At 48.8% G+C, this 21,594-nt stretch overlaps 1 protein-coding gene across 6 annotated transcripts in view; it reads left to right on the top strand.

The window, feature by feature from the left end:
* OTOF (otoferlin) overlaps window positions 1–21,594 on the top strand; it is a 156,907-nt gene that overhangs the window by 131,679 nt on the left and 3,634 nt on the right. For 3 of the 6 annotated variants that reach the window (XM_078381482.1, XM_072986229.2, XM_072986242.2), the window contains 16 exons: window positions 1,404–1,433; window positions 3,259–3,393; window positions 4,614–4,680; window positions 5,592–5,740; window positions 7,088–7,222; window positions 8,509–8,646; window positions 9,668–9,795; window positions 10,372–10,542; window positions 10,745–10,905; window positions 12,072–12,214; window positions 13,086–13,174; window positions 15,637–15,735; window positions 17,740–17,981; window positions 18,671–18,849; window positions 19,497–19,597; window positions 19,879–20,084. In XM_078381482.1, the coding sequence (XP_078237608.1) occupies window positions 1,404–1,433; window positions 3,259–3,393; window positions 4,614–4,680; window positions 5,592–5,740; window positions 7,088–7,222; window positions 8,509–8,646; window positions 9,668–9,795; window positions 10,372–10,542; window positions 10,745–10,905; window positions 12,072–12,214; window positions 13,086–13,174; window positions 15,637–15,735; window positions 17,740–17,981; window positions 18,671–18,849; window positions 19,497–19,597; window positions 19,879–20,059 (2,148 nt within the window). In that variant the 3' untranslated portion in view covers window positions 20,060–20,084. The remainder of the gene's footprint in view (window positions 1–1,403; window positions 1,434–3,258; window positions 3,394–4,613; window positions 4,681–5,591; window positions 5,741–7,087; window positions 7,223–8,508; window positions 8,647–9,667; window positions 9,796–10,371; window positions 10,543–10,744; window positions 10,906–12,071; window positions 12,215–13,085; window positions 13,175–15,636; window positions 15,736–17,739; window positions 17,982–18,670; window positions 18,850–19,496; window positions 19,598–19,878; window positions 20,085–21,594) is intronic. The other 3 variants (XM_078381484.1, XM_072986239.2, XM_072986234.2) reach the window with 2 other exon arrangements.

The raw sequence follows: 21,594 nt of genomic DNA, 5'->3' as shown, positions 1-21,594 counted from the left end.
TAGCACCTCCCAACTTTAAAAAGCATTTTTTTAAAAACAAAATGTGGGTAGCCCACCCCCCATGGCAAAATGATCCCCATCCTCCTTTAGAGAGCACAAGGAGACTTTCTGAGAGAGAATGGAGACTAGGGACCTGAGCATGGGGCAAACGTGGCCATTTAGGGTGACCTATTGCCCACCCTCATCTTAAGTCATGAGGTCTAGGGACTCTGATGTTGAGGGAGTTAAGGTTTTGGTAGGGAGTTTAATGGCGCTCTCCAAGGTGCTGAATCTGTTTGAGGTCAAGGGTTCAGGACACTGGGGTCGCTCTTGCAGAGTTCAGACTGAAACCTGAAGTTCAGAACACCAAGTTCTGGAGCGCGTCGGGTACCCCAGTTCGATACTCCGTGAACTGCCGTGGTTCCCTTCTACAGCTTCAGAGATAGCTAGTCCAGAAGACTCAGAATTCTCTGCTGGAGATCTGGAATTTGAGTCCTCGCAACTGGACTTCTTTCTGATTAGGCTGTCAAGTTCATGACCACACCCTCCAGAAAGACGACTGTTAACGACCATTAACGACCCATGATGATGAGTGGAAGAAGGACTGCAGAACTGGGATTATCCCTCACTTCCTGTCCTTTGTCCTTCCAAGGAGTCTATTCATATTACTCCTACTAGGGGTTAATGAAACCAATGTAGAGGATATATTTGGAATCTCCTACCAACTCTCCTCAGACTGAAGGAGCTACTTGGAGGAGTAGAGAAACGTTTCAACCTAACAAAACAGAAGCCCAGTGGCCATGACTCAACTTCCAGAGAACCTCACTTGGGCGACTGAGAATCTTCACAGATATTTCTGCTGGAGAGTTCTGGTGCCCTTCCCTCAGTGAAAAACGCAAGAACCTCCAACTACAAATCGCAGGATTCCATGGCTGTTCACAAACTTCCATAACGACCTACAGCTTGCACTCTCCGGCGTGCGGCATCCCTGGTTAGCTTTGCCTCCCTCCACACTTTCCTCCCAACCACGGCCAACGTTCATGGTGACCTTCTTGGTTTTGCTCCCCTCCTGCCGGAAAGCCATGTGAATTGCCCACGTTTTATTCCAGTGTTGCATAAACAGTTGAAATGGCATCTGTTGCTCCCCTTGACTGCATGAGTAAAAGACGGAAGCTGTGTATTTCTTGGAGGCTACTGTCCTGATTTCTTGGAGGCCCTCCCTGTCCATCGGTGAATGCCTTTCCGGTTGACTTCCGGGGTCATTCAGTAGCATTCCCTCTTGCATGCTTGTGGTGCTGGGCCTGCAGTTACCTCTGCACATCTTCCCCGTAACGTTTGCATTTCCACGTGTTGGTGCAGCTGCAGCTTTCCTGTATTTTAGTAACCGTCGCTTGTTCTCCCCTTACTCCTTTTCCGGGCGGCAGAACTCTGATGCGGTTGTGAAGGTGGATGTGGTAAGTGATGGCTGTGCTTGGCCCGGCTGTGTCTGTGATTTTGTGATTTTGCATACATTGTGTTGTATATAGACCATTCTTCTCAATGCCGCTTCTCCATCACCTGGAAATGGGTTCACCTCAACTTTACTGGGTAAATTGACAACTGAGCACCAGCGCAAAGGCCAAGAGAATAAGGGTAAATAGTCAAAGGAACAAGCTTCTTGGAAATGAGATTGCTCAGATTGGGGACACCCAATCCCACTGGGATTGATGAGGGCTTGACGGGGCCTGATGGTTTTGGGAAAATCCACCCCCCTGCAACTGATGTCAGGAGGGTGGCAGTAATGCAGTAGGGGACCCTATGCCCCATATACCTTCACAAAGGATCCGACTAAAGGGGATTGTGTATTTCATGCCATTGATAGGTTTTATCAGCAGCGAAGGGATTTCCCCGGGGCACTGTGCTTCAGCAGTCACCAAAGGAGACATGAGGGTTTGGGGGTGAAGAAACCTTGTGCTGGAATGAGCAGATTCAAGGGAGCACCGGGTGTCCTTCACGAAGGATTGCTTAAGGGGGACTCCCTCTTGTAAAGATGAGCAAAAGTTCGTGGCTGGTTTTGCTCCGATAAACAAATCCTCCCTGGGAGGCACGTGACAGTTGCTTGAGCGATTTCCCATGAAAAGTCTTCTAGCTGAATCTAGACGATAGGCTCCTTTCTCATCTATGGGAGGGAATTACTGCTTGCACTCTCTGGGACACTAACGTAACTAGAATTTTGGTGTGCAAAACAGTATCACGGTGTATCGCTCTTAATTGATTGTATTCATTTATACAAGGGGGTGGGATTTTTCCAACACCATATTTTTGTCATAACCATGTTTTTCTGCTTTTTAAAAAAAATGTGTTTTATATTCTATAGGCTTAATAATACATTGCTTAATAAAAGCAGAAGGCGTTATTTGCATCTGCTGGCACAAAACCTATTGTGTTTTTTTTTCCCCTGCCCTGAATGGGAGGAGATATTAGATCAAGGACATTCTGAAGACTTTTAGAAGTTTTTTTTTTCTGAAGGTGGGACAGGCAGAAGCATGGGTGCGGAAGGTCTGGAAGAGTGGCGGTCCTCTCCTCCATTGGTGGTTTATGAAGGTTACGGGGTGTCCCGTCTAATTTGCACCCCAAGGCAGAATTGTTGAGCCAAATCTGAACCACTCCTTAAACAAGTGCCAGCCAGACAAGAGATGCTTCTCAATGACTGCTTTGTAAAGGGCCTAAACCAGGTGTCTTCCGAGTGTAGAGCGAGCGGTTGTGAATTCTGTTACGTAAGAAGGCGCAGAATTCTTTACCGAGCGAGCCTGGCTGTCCAAGCTGACTGGGAAGTCAAATAATATGCTCGGTGGTTGAGGTCCCTGGTTGTGAAGCGAGAGGTTGGGGGTTTGATTCCACCCCCTGGAGAGGGGATGGATTTGAGGATCCCTTAGGTTCCCTTCCAGCGCTGCAACTTCTAAGATGATTCTATGATGATTCGGGGAGGCGATAGTAGGTGGCTGAACACACGGCCCATCGTGGGACTCTGACATAGCATGTTCCAGAGAAAGAGCTTTTATTCCTTTGGAATAAAGATGGGAACGAACTGCCCACAAAAGGGCTGTATTTTCACACTGTGGGAAGATACCGTGGGGGCTTTCTGGCTGGCGAAAATGAAATAAAGGAAAAGACTTCTCTCTCTTCCAAAAGGGGGGAGCAGAGTTGTGTAGAGAGGACCACAGAGGCCCCAGGAAACAGGACAAGTCCTGACAATCACCCCTCTGTTGTCTACCTCTTTTTTTTTCACCCTTTTTGCAGTCGGAAGAAGAGAAGGAGAAGAAGAAAAAGAAGAAGAAGAAAGGAGGGGTGGAAGAGAGCGAGGAGGAGGAGCCCGCCGAGAGCACCCTGGACTGGTGGTCCAAGTATTTTGCTTCCATTGAAACCATGAAGGAGGTAGGGGGCGAGACCGGGCTCTAGATGGGGAAGGGGGCTGGCTGGAAACCTGGGTTGCAGGCTCTGCTCTGTCTTAAGATGGCAAGAAAATGCAGAGCCGTCCGGAAAGCACTGTGGTGTAGTTTGGGTGGCCAGCCCCATCGAGGTTGCCTTGGGAAGTGGCATTTGGGGGGGAGAGCTCAGAGCTGGTGGAGCCCCCATCCCCTCACCACCCTCCAGGCCACCCTTCACCCTCCAGGCTGCCCTCTCCGGAGGTCCCGGGTCCCCTCGGCCATTACCAAACCCCGCCGCTGCTGTTGCCGCCGGAACCAAATGGCCGGAGGGCAGATCATAGCAAGCGAGCAAGTGTGGCCATCGCAGCCAGAAGAGGGATCGTGAGAGGAGGGTACGGTCGCACACTTTCTCACTCACTCTGTGCTCCGCCTTGCCTGATGGCTCTGTGGCAGGTCTGAAATTTTGCACACACCCAAGACTTTTGCACGAGGGGCTGTTGCCCCTATGGAAGGGGCTCCCCACACTACGCCGCTGCCGAAACATCAGTGGGTTCGACCGGCAGGATTATCCCCCTGCCCAAGCTCGTTCTGCATGGGCAAGAGATAATGCCTTGCCCGAGGATCCTGTTGCCAGTTTACGCCCATGTAAGGGAAATTGCGGAAGCCTTAGGGGGCAACCAGCCTGCTCCAGAGGAGTCATGGATTGCATTGCTGCACACCTCCCGAATAGCGTGGTGGGATGTGTGCCGAGGAAGGCTATCCGTGGCCATTCCTCCCAAGATGTCCATGATTTCCCTTGCACAAGCACGTGTCAGCACAAAGATTCCGCCTGTTCACATCTCGTGTGGTATGTGCTTGGCTCTTCCAAGTCCTGTTAGTTTGGGTTGGACTCTGTAGGCCATTCTTCCTCCGATTTGTCTCCGCTATATTGGGCTCACAGGAAGAATTCCAGTCCTTTCAGCTGATGAGAACGGGTGTCCTCCGTATCTTATTATCTTAAGTGAAGAGGGTGTCCTACTCTGAGGTGTGGTCCTCGGAATGACATTTCTGGTCTTCCCGAATGTCTGGGGTTTGGACTAGCCTTCCCACCTCAAATAGGGTTGAGTCCTTCATGCTGGAGGAAGCAACCGATTCAAGTCCTTGTAGAAGGCATGATCCTCCACCCCATGATGGACGATCTGTTATGCCCGGCTCACCTCTTCCTTCCTTCTACCGTTAATTTCCCAGCTACTTCGGCAACAAGAGGCAGCTGCAGTGGAAGCCGAGGAGAAGGAAGAGCTGGAAATTTCCGACGGTAAATGTTTGTAAGGCTGTACGTAGGAGAGGAGGGACAAACGAAGATTCACTCAGAGGGAGGGGCCACCCGAGAGTCTGACCGACACTGGGGGAGATTTCAGACTGAAAAAAAAACCCTCTTGGTTTCCAGTATTTGAGGAATTTCGGAGGCGTCCTCTTGGAGTTGACAACGGGATCATTGCACGCCTGATTGCAGAACTTGGAAAAGTTACTTTTTGGGACTACCCGGCCAGATTGCTGGAGATGTAGTGCCAAACAATAACTTCTTCATGGGCTGATTCCCTCCCTCTCCCCCCCCCGTTGCAAAAAAAGAGTCCAGTTTCAACCATTTTGACCCATCTGGCTGGCCTGTGTTAGAAACACAGCATCCATGTAGGGGGGGCTTGGAACCACTCTCCCAGAGATACTGGGGTTCTGCTCTCTACCACAGGTTAGATGGGCAGTATAAATAGTAATCATAATATATAAATAATATATGCAAATGTCACAAATCATCAAACACATCTGGGCTTAGATTCAAACAGTGTCTTCCTGCAACCTTCCGTTGCTTTTTGGCGGACCTGCCACATATATTTCTAGTTTATATTGGCTTTCCAAAGAGAAAACCTCTCCTGGGCTAAGCCACCCTGACCTCTGAGAATTGGAATGCAGGAGGAATTTGTTAGGAATGGCTAAACTGGGGAATTTTTTAAATTTAATTTTTTTTTTAAAAAAAATCAGTGTCTGTCCTCTTTTATGCTTATCATGGCTGAGTGTTCTGTTTCTCATCTCCTGGGTCCCCCTTCGCTCGCCACCTCCCACTCCGCACCACCTGCCCTCCTGCTTCCTTGCCCACCGCCTCTTCCCGGGGGGGGGGAGGGTGTGGACTGAGAAATTTGGAAATCCAACTTGATGATTCTCCCATGAAAGGCACCAAGGGCCAAGGGAAGAGCAAAGCCAAGGCGCCCAAGGAGGAGAAGAAAAAGAAGCAACAGCAGCAACAGCAGCAGCAACAACAGCCGCAGACTCTGCCGGACGCCCCTGAGAAGAAGGTCAAGCAGAAGATCGATGAGCTGAAGGTGAGTGGCCATCAGGACAGGCCCCCCAGGGAAGCAAAAAAGCCCTTCGGCCAACAGCCTTCCCCGTTATGATCTAGCGGTGCAGCCCGGGGAAAAATTGGGGTAAACCTAGCGGTGAAACCGCTGGAGAACTCCGTAGTTTTGCCATCTGGCTGCAGAGCCAGAGGTTGGGAGTTTGATTCCCCCCCACCCCACCCGCACTGGGCCTCCTTGACAGGGGCTGGACTTGTGAACCCATGGGTCCCCTTCCAACCTTGCCTTTCTAAAATGATGGGGACAATAATGATGATGGTGGCCATTCAAGAAAAAAAAATCCAATGCAGCTTCTTTCACCCTTCAGAAACACACACAACCTCTTTCTGAGAAACCCAGTACCCAAATAAGCCAAACACATATTAGTTATTTATTGGTCTTATTTACAGGCTACATTTCTCCCCATTTAGGGATACCAGCCGGCTATTGGGTTAATTACTGCCAGATAACCCTACTGCCACCCCAGTAAACAAAGATGTGCTTTCATTGTTCTTCAGCCATCTGTGTAATTACCTAGTCAACAAGGGGTATAGCATGGGCTTGGAAGCCTATTGTCTGATGAAATCCAGGTAGAAGTGAGAGGAACCTCTGTCTTAGTTCCTGGAGAGCTGCGGTTCGTCAAATAACACTGGGCAAGAGGGACTGGATAGAAATCTGGTTCCTGTGGGCTGTACAGTGGCCCCGTTCGCTTCCGTGGGCTCAGTTTCTCTATGAGGAGATGCTGAGTTCAGGAGGAATAAGAAGGTAGGAAACTGGAGAAGCTGTAGTTTTAGAAGAGGTGGCTGTGTAATCTGTGCTAGCATATCAGGCAGGAAAAAAATAAAAATAAAAAGTAAACAAAAAGTTAGCCTTTAGGCCTGAAGAAGTGGACTTGTCTATGAAAGCTCACAATGAAATATAGCAGTCTCTTAAGGTGCCCGAATGTTTGTGTCTTCTTCTTCTTTACATTTTTGTTGTTTTTGCCTGATATGGGGGAACTGTGAAGCAGGCTTCCTTGATGGTTTGTCCTCTGGCCATGACCCTTGCCCCCCAACAGAGACTGGAATGTCCTGGCGGTGGTGGAGAAGGTCTTCTCATTGCAGATCTGTTCATGTCATCCTTCAAACCCTGCCTGTTACATCCACAGAGGAAGCAGAACGTGCAAGGGGGAGAGGACTGGGGAGGGACTCAGAGACTCTGCATCAGCTACAGAGGGTTCCACCGAATCATACACAGGCTAGCTGTCCTGGCCAAAGGATCGAGCAGTCAATGAGGGTGACCAGAGGCCCAGCTTTTGTCACGGTGTTCACCTTGCCCCGTTTCTTCATGACCCAGGTGTACCCCAAAGAGCTGGAGACAGAGTTTGGCTACTTTGAGGACTGGCTGCACACATTCAGCCTTTTCCGCGGGAAGATCGGGGACGACGACGACAATACGGGAGATGAAGACCGCATTGTGGGCAGGTTCAAGGTGAGCTTCCACCTGTCTGGGTGGGAGATCTTGAAGGACACCTGGGATGGCTGCCAGACCCTTTCCATAAGAGGGGCACCCATCGCGTTTCTAGAAGTGGCTGCTTTCTCCCCCCACCCCCATCTCGAAAAAGATGCTGAGTTAGTTTCAGAGCTCAGTTTCCTGAGCAGTCAGTTCTCTTTGCTCCGATTGTGCAGGTCATTCGTGATCTTGCTCTGAATGCATTGCACTGGTGGGACAAGGAAACCAGAAAGAAAGAAAAAGCAAGGTTATACCCTCTGGTGCCCCCTAGTAGGCAATTATGATATTGTACCTGGGATTTATATATATAAATCCAAAATATTACCAAATAATCCTTCCTTTGCTATTTAGGATGGGAAAGAAAGCGTCTGTAAAACTGCCATCTAAAATGCCTTAATATGGTGTTCCAAATAAATGTTTGAGAGTAACTAGGCAATTTTAATTTTTTTAGACCTAAAAAGTAACTCTAGACCTACTTGGCACCTCACTTCTATTAACATTGTATTCATTACAATATTAGTTACCTCAAGGGAAGAGGGAATCATGTGTGAGGGATTAAGGGAAGAGAGTAGAAAGAAAGATAGTTGAGAACATGGATGGATGATTAAAACCAAGAAATCTTCTCTGGCTTGTACCGTAATCCAGATCATAGGAGGTGGAAGAATTCAAGGCCATCGCCCAGCTCTGCTTTCTTTTGAGCTTAGTTTGCCTAGCTTGCTAATTGTTGCTAATGGAGAAGGTGTCGGGGAGTACCCCAGTTGGACAACTGGATCAGGCGCACAACTGAGATGCATCCTGGCAGCTCATCGGTTAGTGACAATTAGCCGTATCGGATTACGCATGCTCTTAATGTTGGTCAGAATTGAAAAGGATTCTGACCAACATTAAGAGCACTCACTCCTTTAACGCTAACACAATATCAGAGATGAAAAGGACCTCAAGGAAGCTGAGCCTAGCCCTCTGCCGAAGCAGGAAACCCACAGATTCCAGAGGGGTGGCAGAGAGTTACCTTGTGGCCCCTGGAAAGGCATGCTGAGCGTAAGATTTATGACCTAGAGAAATTACAAAATCTTTCGCCATCATCCTTGGTTAGTCTTTCAGGTGCCATAAAGGATTTTTTTTTTGCTTCTTTGAGCTTTAACCAATGTGTTTCAAAGATGCATGAGAAGGAGGACACGTCACGCGGGCTTCTTCCTGGCTTGGTCCAGGCCAGGCCTAGCTTAGATGCCGTTCGAGGTGAGCTCAAAGGTCTTCTCCCCCCACAGGGCTCCTTGTGTGTCTTCAAAGTCCCGCTCCTTGATGACATTACCAAAGAGGCCGGCTATGACCCCAGTTTCGGCATGTTCCAAGGGATTCCGAGCAACGACCCCATCAACGTGTTGGTCCGTGTCTACATTGTGAGGGTGAGCATCTCTTCCTTATCGTGAGCCCGGAAATCTTTCCACCTCTAGAATTCCATGCTCTGTTTCTCACTTTTAAAAAAACGCACAGCTTTTTGTTATCTCTCAGCTCCTGATTCCCGCTCCCCAAGTTTAAAAGCGTCCTCGTTATCTCTTCCCTTGAGCAAACGCCAACCCACAGAATTATGCCTAAAGTCAAAGGTGCAGCCAATACAGCCCTTTCAGAACCGCCGTAATAGGGTTCCACCTGGCTCTCCCAGTTATAACTTTAGGAGCTCCACTCTGCATCAGTTGAAGCTTCCAGGTAACCCTCAAGGGCAGCCCCACAAACAGTGCCTTACAGTAGTCCAGAGAGTAGCTTGCTGGAATGTGAGCAGCAGACTTTCCTTGCCAAAGCATGGCTGGAAGTGGTGACTGGTAAAAGACGCTCTTCTAGGGTGTTGGATCAAGACGTATTTTCTCCCTTGCTTTTTCAAAGGGAGACACCAGCCAGAATAGACCACGTACCCAATCCCAAGACAAGGGATCTACCTACACACAGGGTGGCCAGGACTAAATTTCAGTTTACTGACCCTCCTCCAGCCCATGACCAGATCCAGACCTCAGTTCTAAACTCTGAGTAGCAGCGTTGTCTGACTCATAAGGAGAAACAGGGTCGTTGTTATCAACTGGTGGAGTCTCTTCCAGCTTTTTGACTCTGCTGCGTATTGGGCTACCATTCTGACAACCACCAAGGCAGGATCTTGGAAGTATTAGGTTTAGATTTCTTTACCTAATTTATATATTTATGGCTGCCTTTTCATTAAAAGAAGAAAAAGGGCCTCTGGAAGGCCGGGAAAGGCTGGTCTACTCCCCTGGCAAGGGGCTTTCAGAGACGACTCTGTTTTCTAGCTGGCCGACTGAAATCCTTCTACTTAGCAGGCTTCACACTTCCACCGAGGAAGCAACGCCCGTAACCTCAATTGTTCAGGTGTGTTATACAAATGCCACGAGCCACGACCGATGACAAGTCTTTCCCTTCCAGGCCACGGATTTGCATCCTGCAGACATCAACGGCAAAGCGGATCCCTACATTGTCATCAAGTTGGGGAAGACAGATATCAAGGACAAAGAGAACTACATTTCCAAGCAGCTGAACCCGGTCTTTGGGAAGTAAGGGACTGGCCGTGTGGTGGTGAGCCACCCTGGTCTTTTCTGCAAAGCAGCATCAACAGAGAAGCCTGCCTAGTGGTAGCTGGGGGGCCGCAAATTTTGTGCACGCTTAAAAGGCAACAAGCTGGAGGACCATCCCGTTGGTTTCTTTTCCCAGCCGTCTTAAGTCTGAACTCCTTGCACGGCAAATTTCCTTTGAGCGAGCCACGAAATGTATTTTCCATCCCTCCATTTCTGTTTGCCGTTATCTCCTCTTCTTTACCTAGTATTTATTGGTTGGTGGGTTTCAAATATTTTTAGCCCACTTTTCTCTTTAAAAAAGGACCCGAAGCAGCTTATGACAATTAAAAGACAGCATTTAGGACTCGTAACAAGGAGTAGACAGTATTAGAAGAGAAAGGTCTTGTTGGCGGAAGGACAGCCAAGACGGGGCCAGGCTGGCCTCCAGTGGGAGGGAGTTCCACAGTCTCTGGGAGCAGCCATAGAGAAGGCCCTCTCTCCTGTGTCTCGTGTGGATGAAGAGGCTCCATTTGCTGTTCCTCCATGGCCCCAAAGGTCTGCTTTCTCCCATTCCAGGTCCTTCGACATTGAGGCCACGTTCCCCATGGAGTCCATGCTGACCGTCGCCATCTATGACTGGGACTTGGTGGGCACAGACGATCTCATCGGCGAGACCAAGATAGACCTGGAGAACCGATACTATAGCAAGCACAGGGCGACCTGCGGCATCTCGCAGACCTATTCCATGTAAGAAGGCTTTCCACATCACTGGGCTGAGTTTTGCTGGGCGGAAATCTTCTCTGCGGCGGCCGTTCACATTCTCTCGGCTGCAACAGACAGAACCGATCCTCTTGCCTGGCCAGAAATGAACTTCTTCTTGCCCCAGGGGGTGAGAGGTTCCAACGAGAGAAGATTGTGCCGCTGACAAGCTCCATGTTTCTCTCCACAGCCATGGCTATAATATGTGGCGAGACCCCCAAAAGCCAACCCAGATCCTATCCAAGCTCTGCAAAGAAGGGAAAGTGGATGGCCCTCACTACGGGCCCGGGGGCAGAGTGAAGGTGACAAACCGGGTCTTCACCGGCCCCACAGAGGCAGAGGATGAGCATGGTAAGTGACGGCTGGATGTGAGGGGCGTCAAGGACGTCTCCATCCCAAAGGGTTAGGAACTCTGGTGCCTGGATTTCATGCCATTTTGTACTCGTACTGCAAAAGTACAGTTTTAGCCGTGGTGCACTTTAGGCTCCTGATAGCCTGATTTATCTTTCAGGTAGTAAAGAGCAATATAAAACAAAATATTGACCACAGCTAGCTAATTTTTGGAGGTGGGGGACAGTGACTAGAACATCCATCCATCCATCCATCCATCCATCCATCCATCCATCCATCCATCCATCCATCCATCCATCCATCCATCCATCCATCCATCCATCCATCCATCCATCCATTCATAATACTTTTACCCACCCTTCCTCCTTTTTTAAAAAAAAAGATGCCCCAGGCCGCTTACGTCATTTCAAAAGACAATATTTGAAAGCTAAAACAGCAAGTTCTACCAGTATTTTTAAAATAAAATTTTAAAAAGTTGGAACCGCGCGGTCTGGGAAGTCAAAAATCCATGTAGGAAGCATTGATCCAATGGCTCTACATGAGACAAACAATTCAATTTAGCCCCAAATAATTAGCATTTTTTAAAAAAAAGTGCTAAATTTTGGTGATAGTTGGTTGTTGTGGGTTTTTCGGGCTGTTTGGCCGTGTTCTGGAGGTTTTTCTTCATAACATTTCACCAGTCTCTGTGGCCAGCATCTTCAGGAGTCAGAATTCTGTCTGTGCTCTCGTGTAGTGTGTGGGATAGTTGAGTATTTGTAGCTGTCGGATCAGCTTTTTGTCCTTTTCAGGAGACTGGGTGATTAGGGTGATCAGCGTGTTTTTTGTTATGGGTGTATTGTTGTGATAAGGGGGGGGTCACTATCCCACACACTACACCAGAACACAGGCAGAGTTCTGACTCCTGTCCTCTGAAGATGCCGGCCACAGAGCCTGGAGAAACGTTAGGAAGAAAAACCTCCAGAACACCGCCAAACTGCCCAGAAAACCCACAACGACCATCAGATCCAGGCCATGAAAGACTTCGAGAATACTTTGGTGATGCTGCAGTGTTAGTTTCCAACTGGTCACCCTTTTAAAAAGGAGTTGCAGAGATGCCTTTGGGGTGCGGCCCCTGCTTAGCTGCTGCTTGTCTCCCTCTTACTGCCTTGTTTTCTTTGCTCTGCCAGGTCAGAAAAAACAGACGGACGAGCATCTGGCCCTGACTGTGCTGCATCACTGGGAGGAGATCCCCCGGGTTGGCTGCAAGCTCGTGCCTGAGCATGTGGAAACCCGGCCCTTGCTCAACCCGGACAAGCCGGGAATTGAACAGGTACCCAGCATCACTTCCCGAGCTGGCAGACCTGAAGGAGCGAATGGCTCTCCTGTAGAGATGGGCCCAAATTGGTTCGTCCTGGTTCATCAAGGTGCTGCTGCTGCCGTCCCCTGCCTCCTCCGTCAATCATCCCCTCGCCAGGCCCAGCTGGCTTTTCTTGTCTCCTGAGCTAATCTCCCAGTCAGGAGCAAGAGCCCAGACTTCTCTGCCCCCTCCTTTTGGTCTGAGTGCGAGATCAGCCGAGAGGGAGAGGCCGAGAAGTCCGAGCTCCTTGCCAGGACTGGAAAATCAGGTGTTTACTTCAGCAATACAAGGAAAAAAAACACTGAAAATAATATTTTCACAATGTATTTGTGATAGACAGAGGGAATGCTATAGATGTAGTATACCTTGACTTCAGCAAAGCTTTTGACCAAGTGCCCCATGATCTCCTGATGAGCAAGCTAACGAGGTGTGGGCTGGATAGATCAAGAGTCAGCTGGATGCACAACTGGCTACAGAATCGTACTTAGAGGGTGATGATTAATGGGTCCTCCTCTAACAGGGAGGAGGTCAGAAGTGGGGTACCCCAAGGCTCAGTTCTGGGCCTAGTGCTCTTCAATATTTTTATTAATGAGCTGGATGAGGGAATGCTTGTCAAATTTTCAGATGATACAAAACGCCAGCAATGCCAGAGAGAATGGGGGTGAATGGTCCATAGTGGAATATTTGTTTTCTTTATTTTCTCTGCCTTTGTGCTCCCCTGCTCCAGTAAACCATCTAAGACAGAGTTGAGTGGCTTGCGACTGACTTTGGGGGGAGACCTATGTAGGAGTTGGCGGGAGGGGGTTGCTCAGGAGCCACTAACGGTTTTTTTCCAACCTTGCAGGGTCGGTTGGAGATGTGGGTGGACATGTTCCCCATGGACATGCCGGCGCCTGGCCCTGCTATTGACATCTCACCCAGGAAACCGAAGAAGTAAGGCTTGGCCAACCTGGGATGGGATGGGCTTTCCTGGGGGGGGGGGGTCAAGGCTGGGACCATCACAGAGGAGGCTGGATGGTTGGATTGTGTGTAAAGAAACACAAAAAGAGAGAACAAGAGAGAGAAGGAGAAGGAGAGCAAGAGAGAGAGAGAGAGCTAAACAATATGATCACAAGCAACTCAAGAATGAAGGATTAGCATTGCATGGATATAGCAGCATGCTGTGCACCAACATCTCAAGAAAAGACTTAACATATATTGGGAAGTTTTTAAAATTACCAAAACGCCTCTTAGGAGAATACGTTTGGGGATATTTTCAGTGTGGAGGGAAGATGAATCGAAGGTGTCCTGAGGGTTCTAAAATGTTGCACGAGGTGGAAAAAAGGTTTTGAGGTTTTTCCACCTCATGCGCGCAACGTTCTAGAACTCCAGTTCCCCCCCCCCCGTGAGTGGATACCCGGAGGCAATAAAGGCCTCTTTGCCCGAGACATCGTTCATTTAAAGAATGAGATACCAGAAGATGTCATTCTAGCTGCCAGGGAAATTCCACGGCTGCAGTTGCTGCTCAGGTTTAGCTGCGTGTGGCTGCCGCTTCTCTCCATGGATCGGGAGGGTGTGGGAGCACATCTCTCCGACCCCAGAGAGGCCAGCGGACTCATAGCAGGGCAGAGTCTTCCCTTCCCTTCCAGAAGGAAGGAGGAGAAGCAAAGGAGGAGCCCCGTGTTCCACTGGGGAAATTGCAGTACTGCATCTAAAACTCTTCTCATTTCCCGGTTTCAATCCTAAGTAGACTTCACTTAGCCTTCCAAGGTGGGTAAATTGAGTACCCCGTTCACTGGGGAGAAGAGGCCATGTGTAGCCTGCATTATTAAACTGCCAGAGAGTGTTTTAAGCACTATGGGGAAGTATATAAGCAGCACACTTTGCTTGGCTTTGCTTTATTTTTATTTTTATTTTATTAGTGTCCATATTGTGTCAGCAGCAAGCAAGTTGGGCAAGGAATACAAATCTCTCTGGACTGGGACTATATGGGTCCTCGCCATCCCAATACAGTCATGCCCCGCTTAACGATTACCCCACATAACAATGAATCCGCTTCACGACGATGTTTTTGTGATCACAATTGCGATCGCAAAATAATGTTTTAATGGGCTTTTTTCACTTCCCGATGATCAGTTCCCTGCTTCGGGAACTGATTCTTCGCATTACGACAATCAAAACAGTTGATTGTCGGGTTATCAAAATGGCCACCAGGTGCTCAAAATGGCTCCCCGCTGTGTTTTTGGATGGATTCCTTGCTCTACAGGCAGAAAAAATGGTTGCCCCTATGGAGGATCTTTGCTGGACGGTGAGTTATTCAGCCCATTGGAATGCATTGAACGGTTTTCAATGCATTTCAATGGGCTTTTTAATTTCGCTTTATGACGTTTTCACTCTACAGCGATTTCGCTGGAACGAATTAACGTTGTTAAACACCACTGTATAAAACGCTGAGCTTCAGTATCTCTGGGCACATAGGAAGGTGTGGATGGCTGCCCACCCGGGATGGAGAGGTATCCCAGATTTTTATTCCACTAGTTCACCCCCATCACAACACTCAGGTTCTGCAGGGAAAGACTGTGCCAGCATTGGGTACCAAGGAAGTTGTCTAGAGACGGTCAAGGCTGAATCACATTAGACATGGTACCCCGTTCAAGTCCTCTGCAATTCTAGGACAAAGGAGGCTATTATATAATTTCCCAAAGCATCTGCAGATGGCCTCTCTCCGTGCACCAGACGGATCCATGTTCATCCCACGAGGCTGTATCCATCTTGGCATGGACCAGAATGCAAGGCAGTGGTAGGAGGTAGCCATTAGAAGTCTCTCTCTCTCTCTCTCTCTCTCTTTGTGTGTGTGCACACGCATGCGCACACACATCTGTGTTGGAGGCATCAGGGCTACCGAAGTTCTGTCTTTCAGAACTGGGGTCTCAGGACCCGCTCCGGGATAGGATCCCTTTTTAAAGTAGAGAACGTGAAAAACGAGAGAAGCTTTCTGCTGCAACCCGTTCTTTGAAAACCAGCAAACATTTCCTCCCGTCTCTGGGGAGTGAAAAGTCTAAAGAGCCCAGGGGTGGGGATACTCGTAATATGTCCTCTCGTATGAGGTTGGGGTGTGTGTGCTGGGAACGAAAAGGATTTGGTTTAGCTTATGACTCCAAGAAGACAGACGTGCACTCTTCCTGCAGTGGTTTGGGTTTTTTTGTGCGCCCTGAAGCCTCCGTTGACCTGCCTGAGTTACGCATCTGTCCCTAAAGGAGAAGTCATTGGTTTGTGCACCAGTGTGCGGGCACATCCTTCCAGTCGCTCCCAAGTGGGGACACAGTTTTATGGAAAGCTGATCTTTCCCCGATCCATCGTTACCTCCTCTCCCTCTCTCCTCTGCGGTTCACCCCCATTCCTTCCTCCCTTGCCAGATACGAGCTTAGAGTGATCGTGTGGAACACCGACGAGGTGGTCCTGGAGGACGACGATTACTTCACGGGCGAGAAGTCCAGTGACATTTTTGTCCGGGGGTACGTATGTACCGGTTTCTTTCTCTCACTTTTGGGGTGCCTCTTGGTGCGAAGTTTATTGTGGCTTTGGAAGTCTTCCGGAGAACAGGCGATGGCTTCACCGCTGGAATGTCTCCACGCTGGCATCCGTGGCGGCTTTCTTGGTCAATCCTTCCTTTCTGGTCTGTGTGGTGTTGTTGATTTTGTTGGTTATGATGATGATGTCGTATGCTTCCATCCACTCTGTGTGATGGCTAGGTATGAGGTGAGGATGATTCTCTGGAATATCAATGAGGTGTCCCCGGGGACAAAGAGTATGTGGTGGAAAATAAGATGTCTGACAACAATATATCGATAGCTGTTTTATAGTTACTAATATTCTTCCGGGCACACCCTGTTCTGATTGTTTTATGTCCTTGCCGTGGTAGTGAAGTAGAAATGAATTTAATGAATTAAATGAATTTTATCTTCTTTTGCTGCTCTTAAGGTTTCTTACATTACTAGTAAAGTGGCCAAATCCTGCGCTGCCACAATAGCTTGCCGGAGTGTCCTGACCACATAAGGTCTTTGAGTGCCCCTGCCCTCGTTAGAGATTTCTTGTTTAATTTACTTTCTAGAAGAGTTGGGGTGGCATACTGATGCTTATATGTGTCTCTTAATTTCATCCTGTATTATGTGAATGCTGCGATGTTTTAAAAGCGTTTATGTCCCTCAAGGCCACTGGCTAACTGAGAACGTCTTTTTAACTTTAATGTCATAAAAGAGCCAGACGGTGTATGGATAGTGACATGTCTTAATATCTCTGATATTATGTGATCTTTATCTAAATAATGTATTCTTATCTTCCTGATCATTGGCCGTAATAAATTATTACAGTTACCGCATTTTTCCATGTATAAGATGATACTTTTGTCTAAAATCTTTAGCCTAAAAATGGAGGGTTGTCTTATACATGGAAGTAAGCCGAGGAGAGAACCATGTGATTGCAAAACTGCCCATACTTTGCCTCTGCAAACAGCCTTCCTCCAATCACATGCCTTCTGTAAATGACATCAGTGGATGCTGAACAAACAAATGGAACACACCTCATTGGAGGTGGAGCGTGTAGGCAGTGCTCAGATGCAACAGGGATTCGTAATGTCCAAACGTTCTCAGCCCAGAGGCTCAAAGCTAAGTGCGATGCATAATATGGCAGTACTGGAATGTAAATCGTACCTAATTACTAAATAAAATGTGTTCTGTTTTATGTTTAAAATATTGATTTCTTAATTTTGTGTTGGAAAAGTGGGGGTGTCTTATACATGGGAGCATCTGATAAACAAAAAAATATGGTACTAATCTTTATTAGTTACCTATTTTCCGTATATAAGATGCCCCCATGTATAAGACCCCCCCCCCACTTTTCTAACCCACAATTAAGAAATCTTAGTGGGGCTTAGCAAGTGCAGGGGGAAAGGGATCAAAGCGCTGCAGGATCGCTTTGATCCCTGCTTTCCCCTCCACTTGTTTTTGTTCTCTCCTCAGCTTACTTCCATGTATAAGACGACCATCAATTTTCAGTCTAAAAATTTTAGACAAAAGTATAGTCTTATACACAGAAAATGTTTAGCTATTATGTTCCTTGCTTGCTGTTTGTGTGAATTTTCTAATTGGGTCTGTTGTGTACTTTGTGTGGTTGTTGTTGTTGTTGTTGTTGTTGTTGTTGTTGTTGTTGTTGTTGTTGTTGTTGTTGTTGTTGTTTTGCTGCCAGAGTCTGCCACTCATTGGGTGGGATAAATGAATAAAACAAACAAATAATATCTCGGGGAGGGTAACTGGTTGAGGTTCACTGCACAGGACCTCTGATCCATGGCTCTTCCAGTGTTAGAAGCATTACTCCTTTGGCGCAGATCCGTAGCTTCTGGCAATCCCCCAGTGGATCCCAAAGAGAGAGAAATGCGGTCTCAACCACTCTGACTGTCCATCCTCAGGGATGGGTGGCTGTCCTTCCCGCTGAGCCTCTCCTCTGGCTTTTCCCCCGCACAGGTGGCTGAAGGGGCAACAGGAAGACAAGCAGGACACCGACGTCCACTACCACTCGCTGACCGGCGAGGGCAACTTCAACTGGCGCTACATCTTTCCTTTCGACTACCTGGCGGCAGAGGAGAAGATTGTCATCTCGAAGAAGGAGTCCATGTTCTCCTGGGACGAGACCGAATACAAGATTCCGGCCCGACTCACGCTACAGGTGTGGGACGCTGACCACTTTTCCGCTGACGACTTCCTCGGTGCGTAACAAGGCTTCCCATAAGCGCCGCCTGCCATTTGTTCATTGTTGTTATATGTTTTGTTTTCTACGTCGCCTTCCTTCTGGCAAAGCGCGGTAAAAAGCCTCAGGAATTAAAGTTTAAGGCTGCCGTGAGATCTATGCTTCTCCATCTGCAAAAATGTTTTGGTTTTCCTACCGGTAAAGCATTTTAACCATTATCTCAAGCAGGCACAGTGGGGGGAGGGAGGGGAGGACAAATTCCCCAACTTCTGGTTCTGCAGCCAGATGCTTAAACCACTGAGCTCTCCAGAAATTTGTGAAGGATCATCATCATCTTAGAGCTGCCGAGCTGGAAGGGACTCAATAGATCACTGAGACTACCAGTGGAGGGGCAGTGAGGAATCTAACTCCCAACCTTTGGCTCCGCAGTTGGGGACCTGAACCCCTGAGCTGTCCAGCTGTTCTTCAGAGTCTCAGAAATCAGCACGGGTGGTTCAGAAAGGTCAACAGAAACAGGGAGGTAAAAAGGTTGCAAATCCCAGATTTTAGCTCAGTCCAGGATAATGTCTAGTGTTGGGAGCGTCCCTAGAAGATGCGGCAGCTCTTCTTGACTCTCTAGGCTCATCCGCATGAAGGGGAGCTCCAGTTTTTATCACCCTCCGCTGCAGGAACCTCCAACCTGGCCGTTTCCTTTCTCTGTTCTGGCAGGGGGCATTGAGCTGGACCTGAACCGCTTCCCACGGGGGGCCAAGACGGCCAAGCAGTGCTCCATGGAGCTGGCCACCGGCGAGACCGAAGTGCCCATGATCTCCATCTTCAAGCAGAAGCGGGTGAAAGGCTGGTGGCCTTTCTTGGCACGGGATGAGAATGATGAGCTGGAGATGACGGTAAGCGGGAGAGGGGGCAGGCTGCTGTCTCTGCTGGACCAAGGAAAATTCAGAGCCATAAGAGCCGAGAAGAGGGGTGGGTGGGAAATAGTGCCAGGTTAGGAGCAAAGCATCCACAGAACTGGAGGAACTCATGAGACAGAAATAAGGGACGATCCTGGTCCAGGATGCATGAGAAAGCTGGAGGTTGCCTGGGGCTCCTAATCAGAGCAGGTCTGCCAGATGGAGTACAGTGGTGCCTCGCAAGATGGGCGCTCCGTTTATGGAGGATCTTCACTGGACGGTGAGTTCTTAGCCGATTGGAACGAATTAACCAGGTTTTAATGTGTTTCAATGACTTTTTTATTTTCGCTTTACGACGTTTTCATTCTGTAGCGATTTCGCTGGAACGAATTAATGTCATAATGCGAGGCACCACTGTATTCTGGTTTTCAGGTCCTTCCAACTCTTTGTGTTGAGATGCAGGTGTGTGTTTCTACTGTTTTCCACCGTGGCTTGGCTGTCCTTCGTTCTTGCTCCCCCCGGGCAGAGCCCTCCGGCCAGCCATCTGGATGGATGTCCACCGGACAGATGGCCATCGGGAGGGGGTAGTCCTCTTTTGGCTTCTGTAGTCACGGCGTCCATCCTCTTTTTAACTTCCCCCACAGGGCAAAGTGGAAGCCGAGCTCCACCTCCTGACTGCCGAGGAAGCAGAGAAAAGTCCAGCCGGGCTGGCTCGTAACGAGCCCGACCCATTGGAGAAACCCAAGTAAGCCGCCAGACGGGGCGGGGGCGAGAGGAGGTGGGACCTCCAGCTGATGTTCATAAATCATCGTGATGGGATAGCGGTGGGGTGGAAAGGACGGGGAACAGCAGCGGGACCTTGATGTCTAAGATGGACCCATGATTTGGCTTAGAGACCGCCTCTACCATTATCCCCATTCGCACTGACTCTGTTCTGCTCTCTCTCTTTCCTGTCTTCTCGGTCTCCTCGGTCTCCTGTTCTCCTCCACCCCTTCCTCCCTTTGGCTCCTTGTCCTTCGGCCCCAGCCGCCCAGACACCAGCTTCATCTGGTTCCTGAACCCTCTCAAGTCCATCCGCTACTTTATCTGGCACACCTACCGCTGGCTGCTGCTGAAAATCCTCCTCCTGATTCTCTTGCTCCTTATGGTCGGACTCTTCTTTTACTCCATGCCCGGCTACCTGGTCAAGAAGCTGCTCGGGGCCTGAGAGGGCCCAACCCTTTGGCCATGGGGTACTTCTTCTCTTTCCCACCTACTCCCATCCTGCGTGGTCTCCCTTTCTGCCAAACCCAGGTGGTGACGGGGTGGAGGGGAAAAATGTATGATGTGGACAGGGTGAAGGGGACCTGAGAAGAAAGGGAGTAAAAGATCTGCCACGGCCTGTTAAAGGCTGTGGTGCAGAATTTGTTGTTGTTGTTTTGCCGTTAAGTCGTGTCCGACCCTTCGTGACCCCGTGGACCAGAGCTTGCCAAGCCCTCCCGTCTTCCACTGCCTCCCGGAGTGGAGCAGAATACAGGAGTGAAAAGACCACACACACAGAGAGAATCCTACTCTTTGATCTTGTGTGTGCGGTGCTTATTCATTTGGGTGATTCCGACACATTTTTCTCAAAGCTGGCAAGGCTTTGAGTCTGATTCCCAAGTCTTTGGTACCAAGACTTGAGTCCCAAGTCCCTATTTTTTAAAAAACAAGCTCTTTTCCCTAGAAAAAAAGGGAGGGGTGAGTAAATTCTGAGTCACAAGTCGTGTTCGAGTCATGGGGGGGTGGAACCCAAGTCAAGTCGTTGGTGTGACTGATGTCCGATTTGACAACGAGTCCCACGACTCAAATGGGACGTGGGTGGTGCTGCGGGTTAAACCAGAGAAGCCTCTATGCTGCAAGGTCAGAAGAATCGTCGTAAGATCGAATCCACGCAACGGAGTGAGCTCCCGTCGCTTGTCCCAGTTCCTGCCAACCTAGCTGTCCAAAAGAATGAAAAGATGCAAGTCGATAAATAGGTACCACCTCGGTGGGAAGGTCACGGTGTTCCATGTCTAATCACGCTGGCCACGTGACCACGGCAACTGTCTTTGGACCAACTCTGGCTCTAGGGCTTGGAGACGGGGATGAGCACCGTGCCCTAGAGTCGGACACGACTGGACTCAGTGTCAAGGGGGACCTTGACCTTGACCTTACCCATGACTCGAGTCCCCCAGCCCTGGCTTTTCCTTGGGTGACTGTCTTCTCTTGCTTCCAAAACTGAGGTTTTCAGGCAAGCTTTGAAGCGAAGTGGCTGCTGTTCCAGTGTTGGCACTAAGAAATGGAAGAAAGGTTTGATGTTTGCCTTAGCAACAATGAGTTAGCCGGCTGAAGAGCTCTGTGAGTTACAGAGGTTGGGAGTTCAATTCTCCCCTGTGCCTCATGGGAGACAAGCCCGCCGATTAGCCCTGGGCCAGCCGCGTGGGGGTCTTTGGGCACCGCCGGAAGAAAGGAACAGAAAAGAAAAGTTTTAGGCAAGAATATCCGAACAGAGCAAGTTTACAAATAGACACAAACACGACGGGCTTCCAAGAGGGGGAGGGGGAAGAATCAAAATATAATTGTTGTTACTAATGGTTAGTTGAAATGATTAGCCACTGACTAAACGGGAATGCAAAATAGCAAGAAAATCAACCTGGTTTCATATTTCTTGAGAATACTAGAAAGATTTTTCAAAAAGGCTGGGTCCAAGAACATAATTTCCCCACCAAGGCAATGGTCAAT

The sequence above is a fragment of the Pogona vitticeps genome, chromosome 1, assembly GCF_051106095.1.
Source record: "Pogona vitticeps strain Pit_001003342236 chromosome 1, PviZW2.1, whole genome shotgun sequence".
In the NCBI taxonomy this organism is placed as follows: Eukaryota; Metazoa; Chordata; class Lepidosauria; order Squamata; family Agamidae; genus Pogona; species Pogona vitticeps.
The sequence above is the reverse complement of the archived record's forward strand: the minus strand, read 5'-3'. Positions and strand labels throughout refer to the sequence as shown.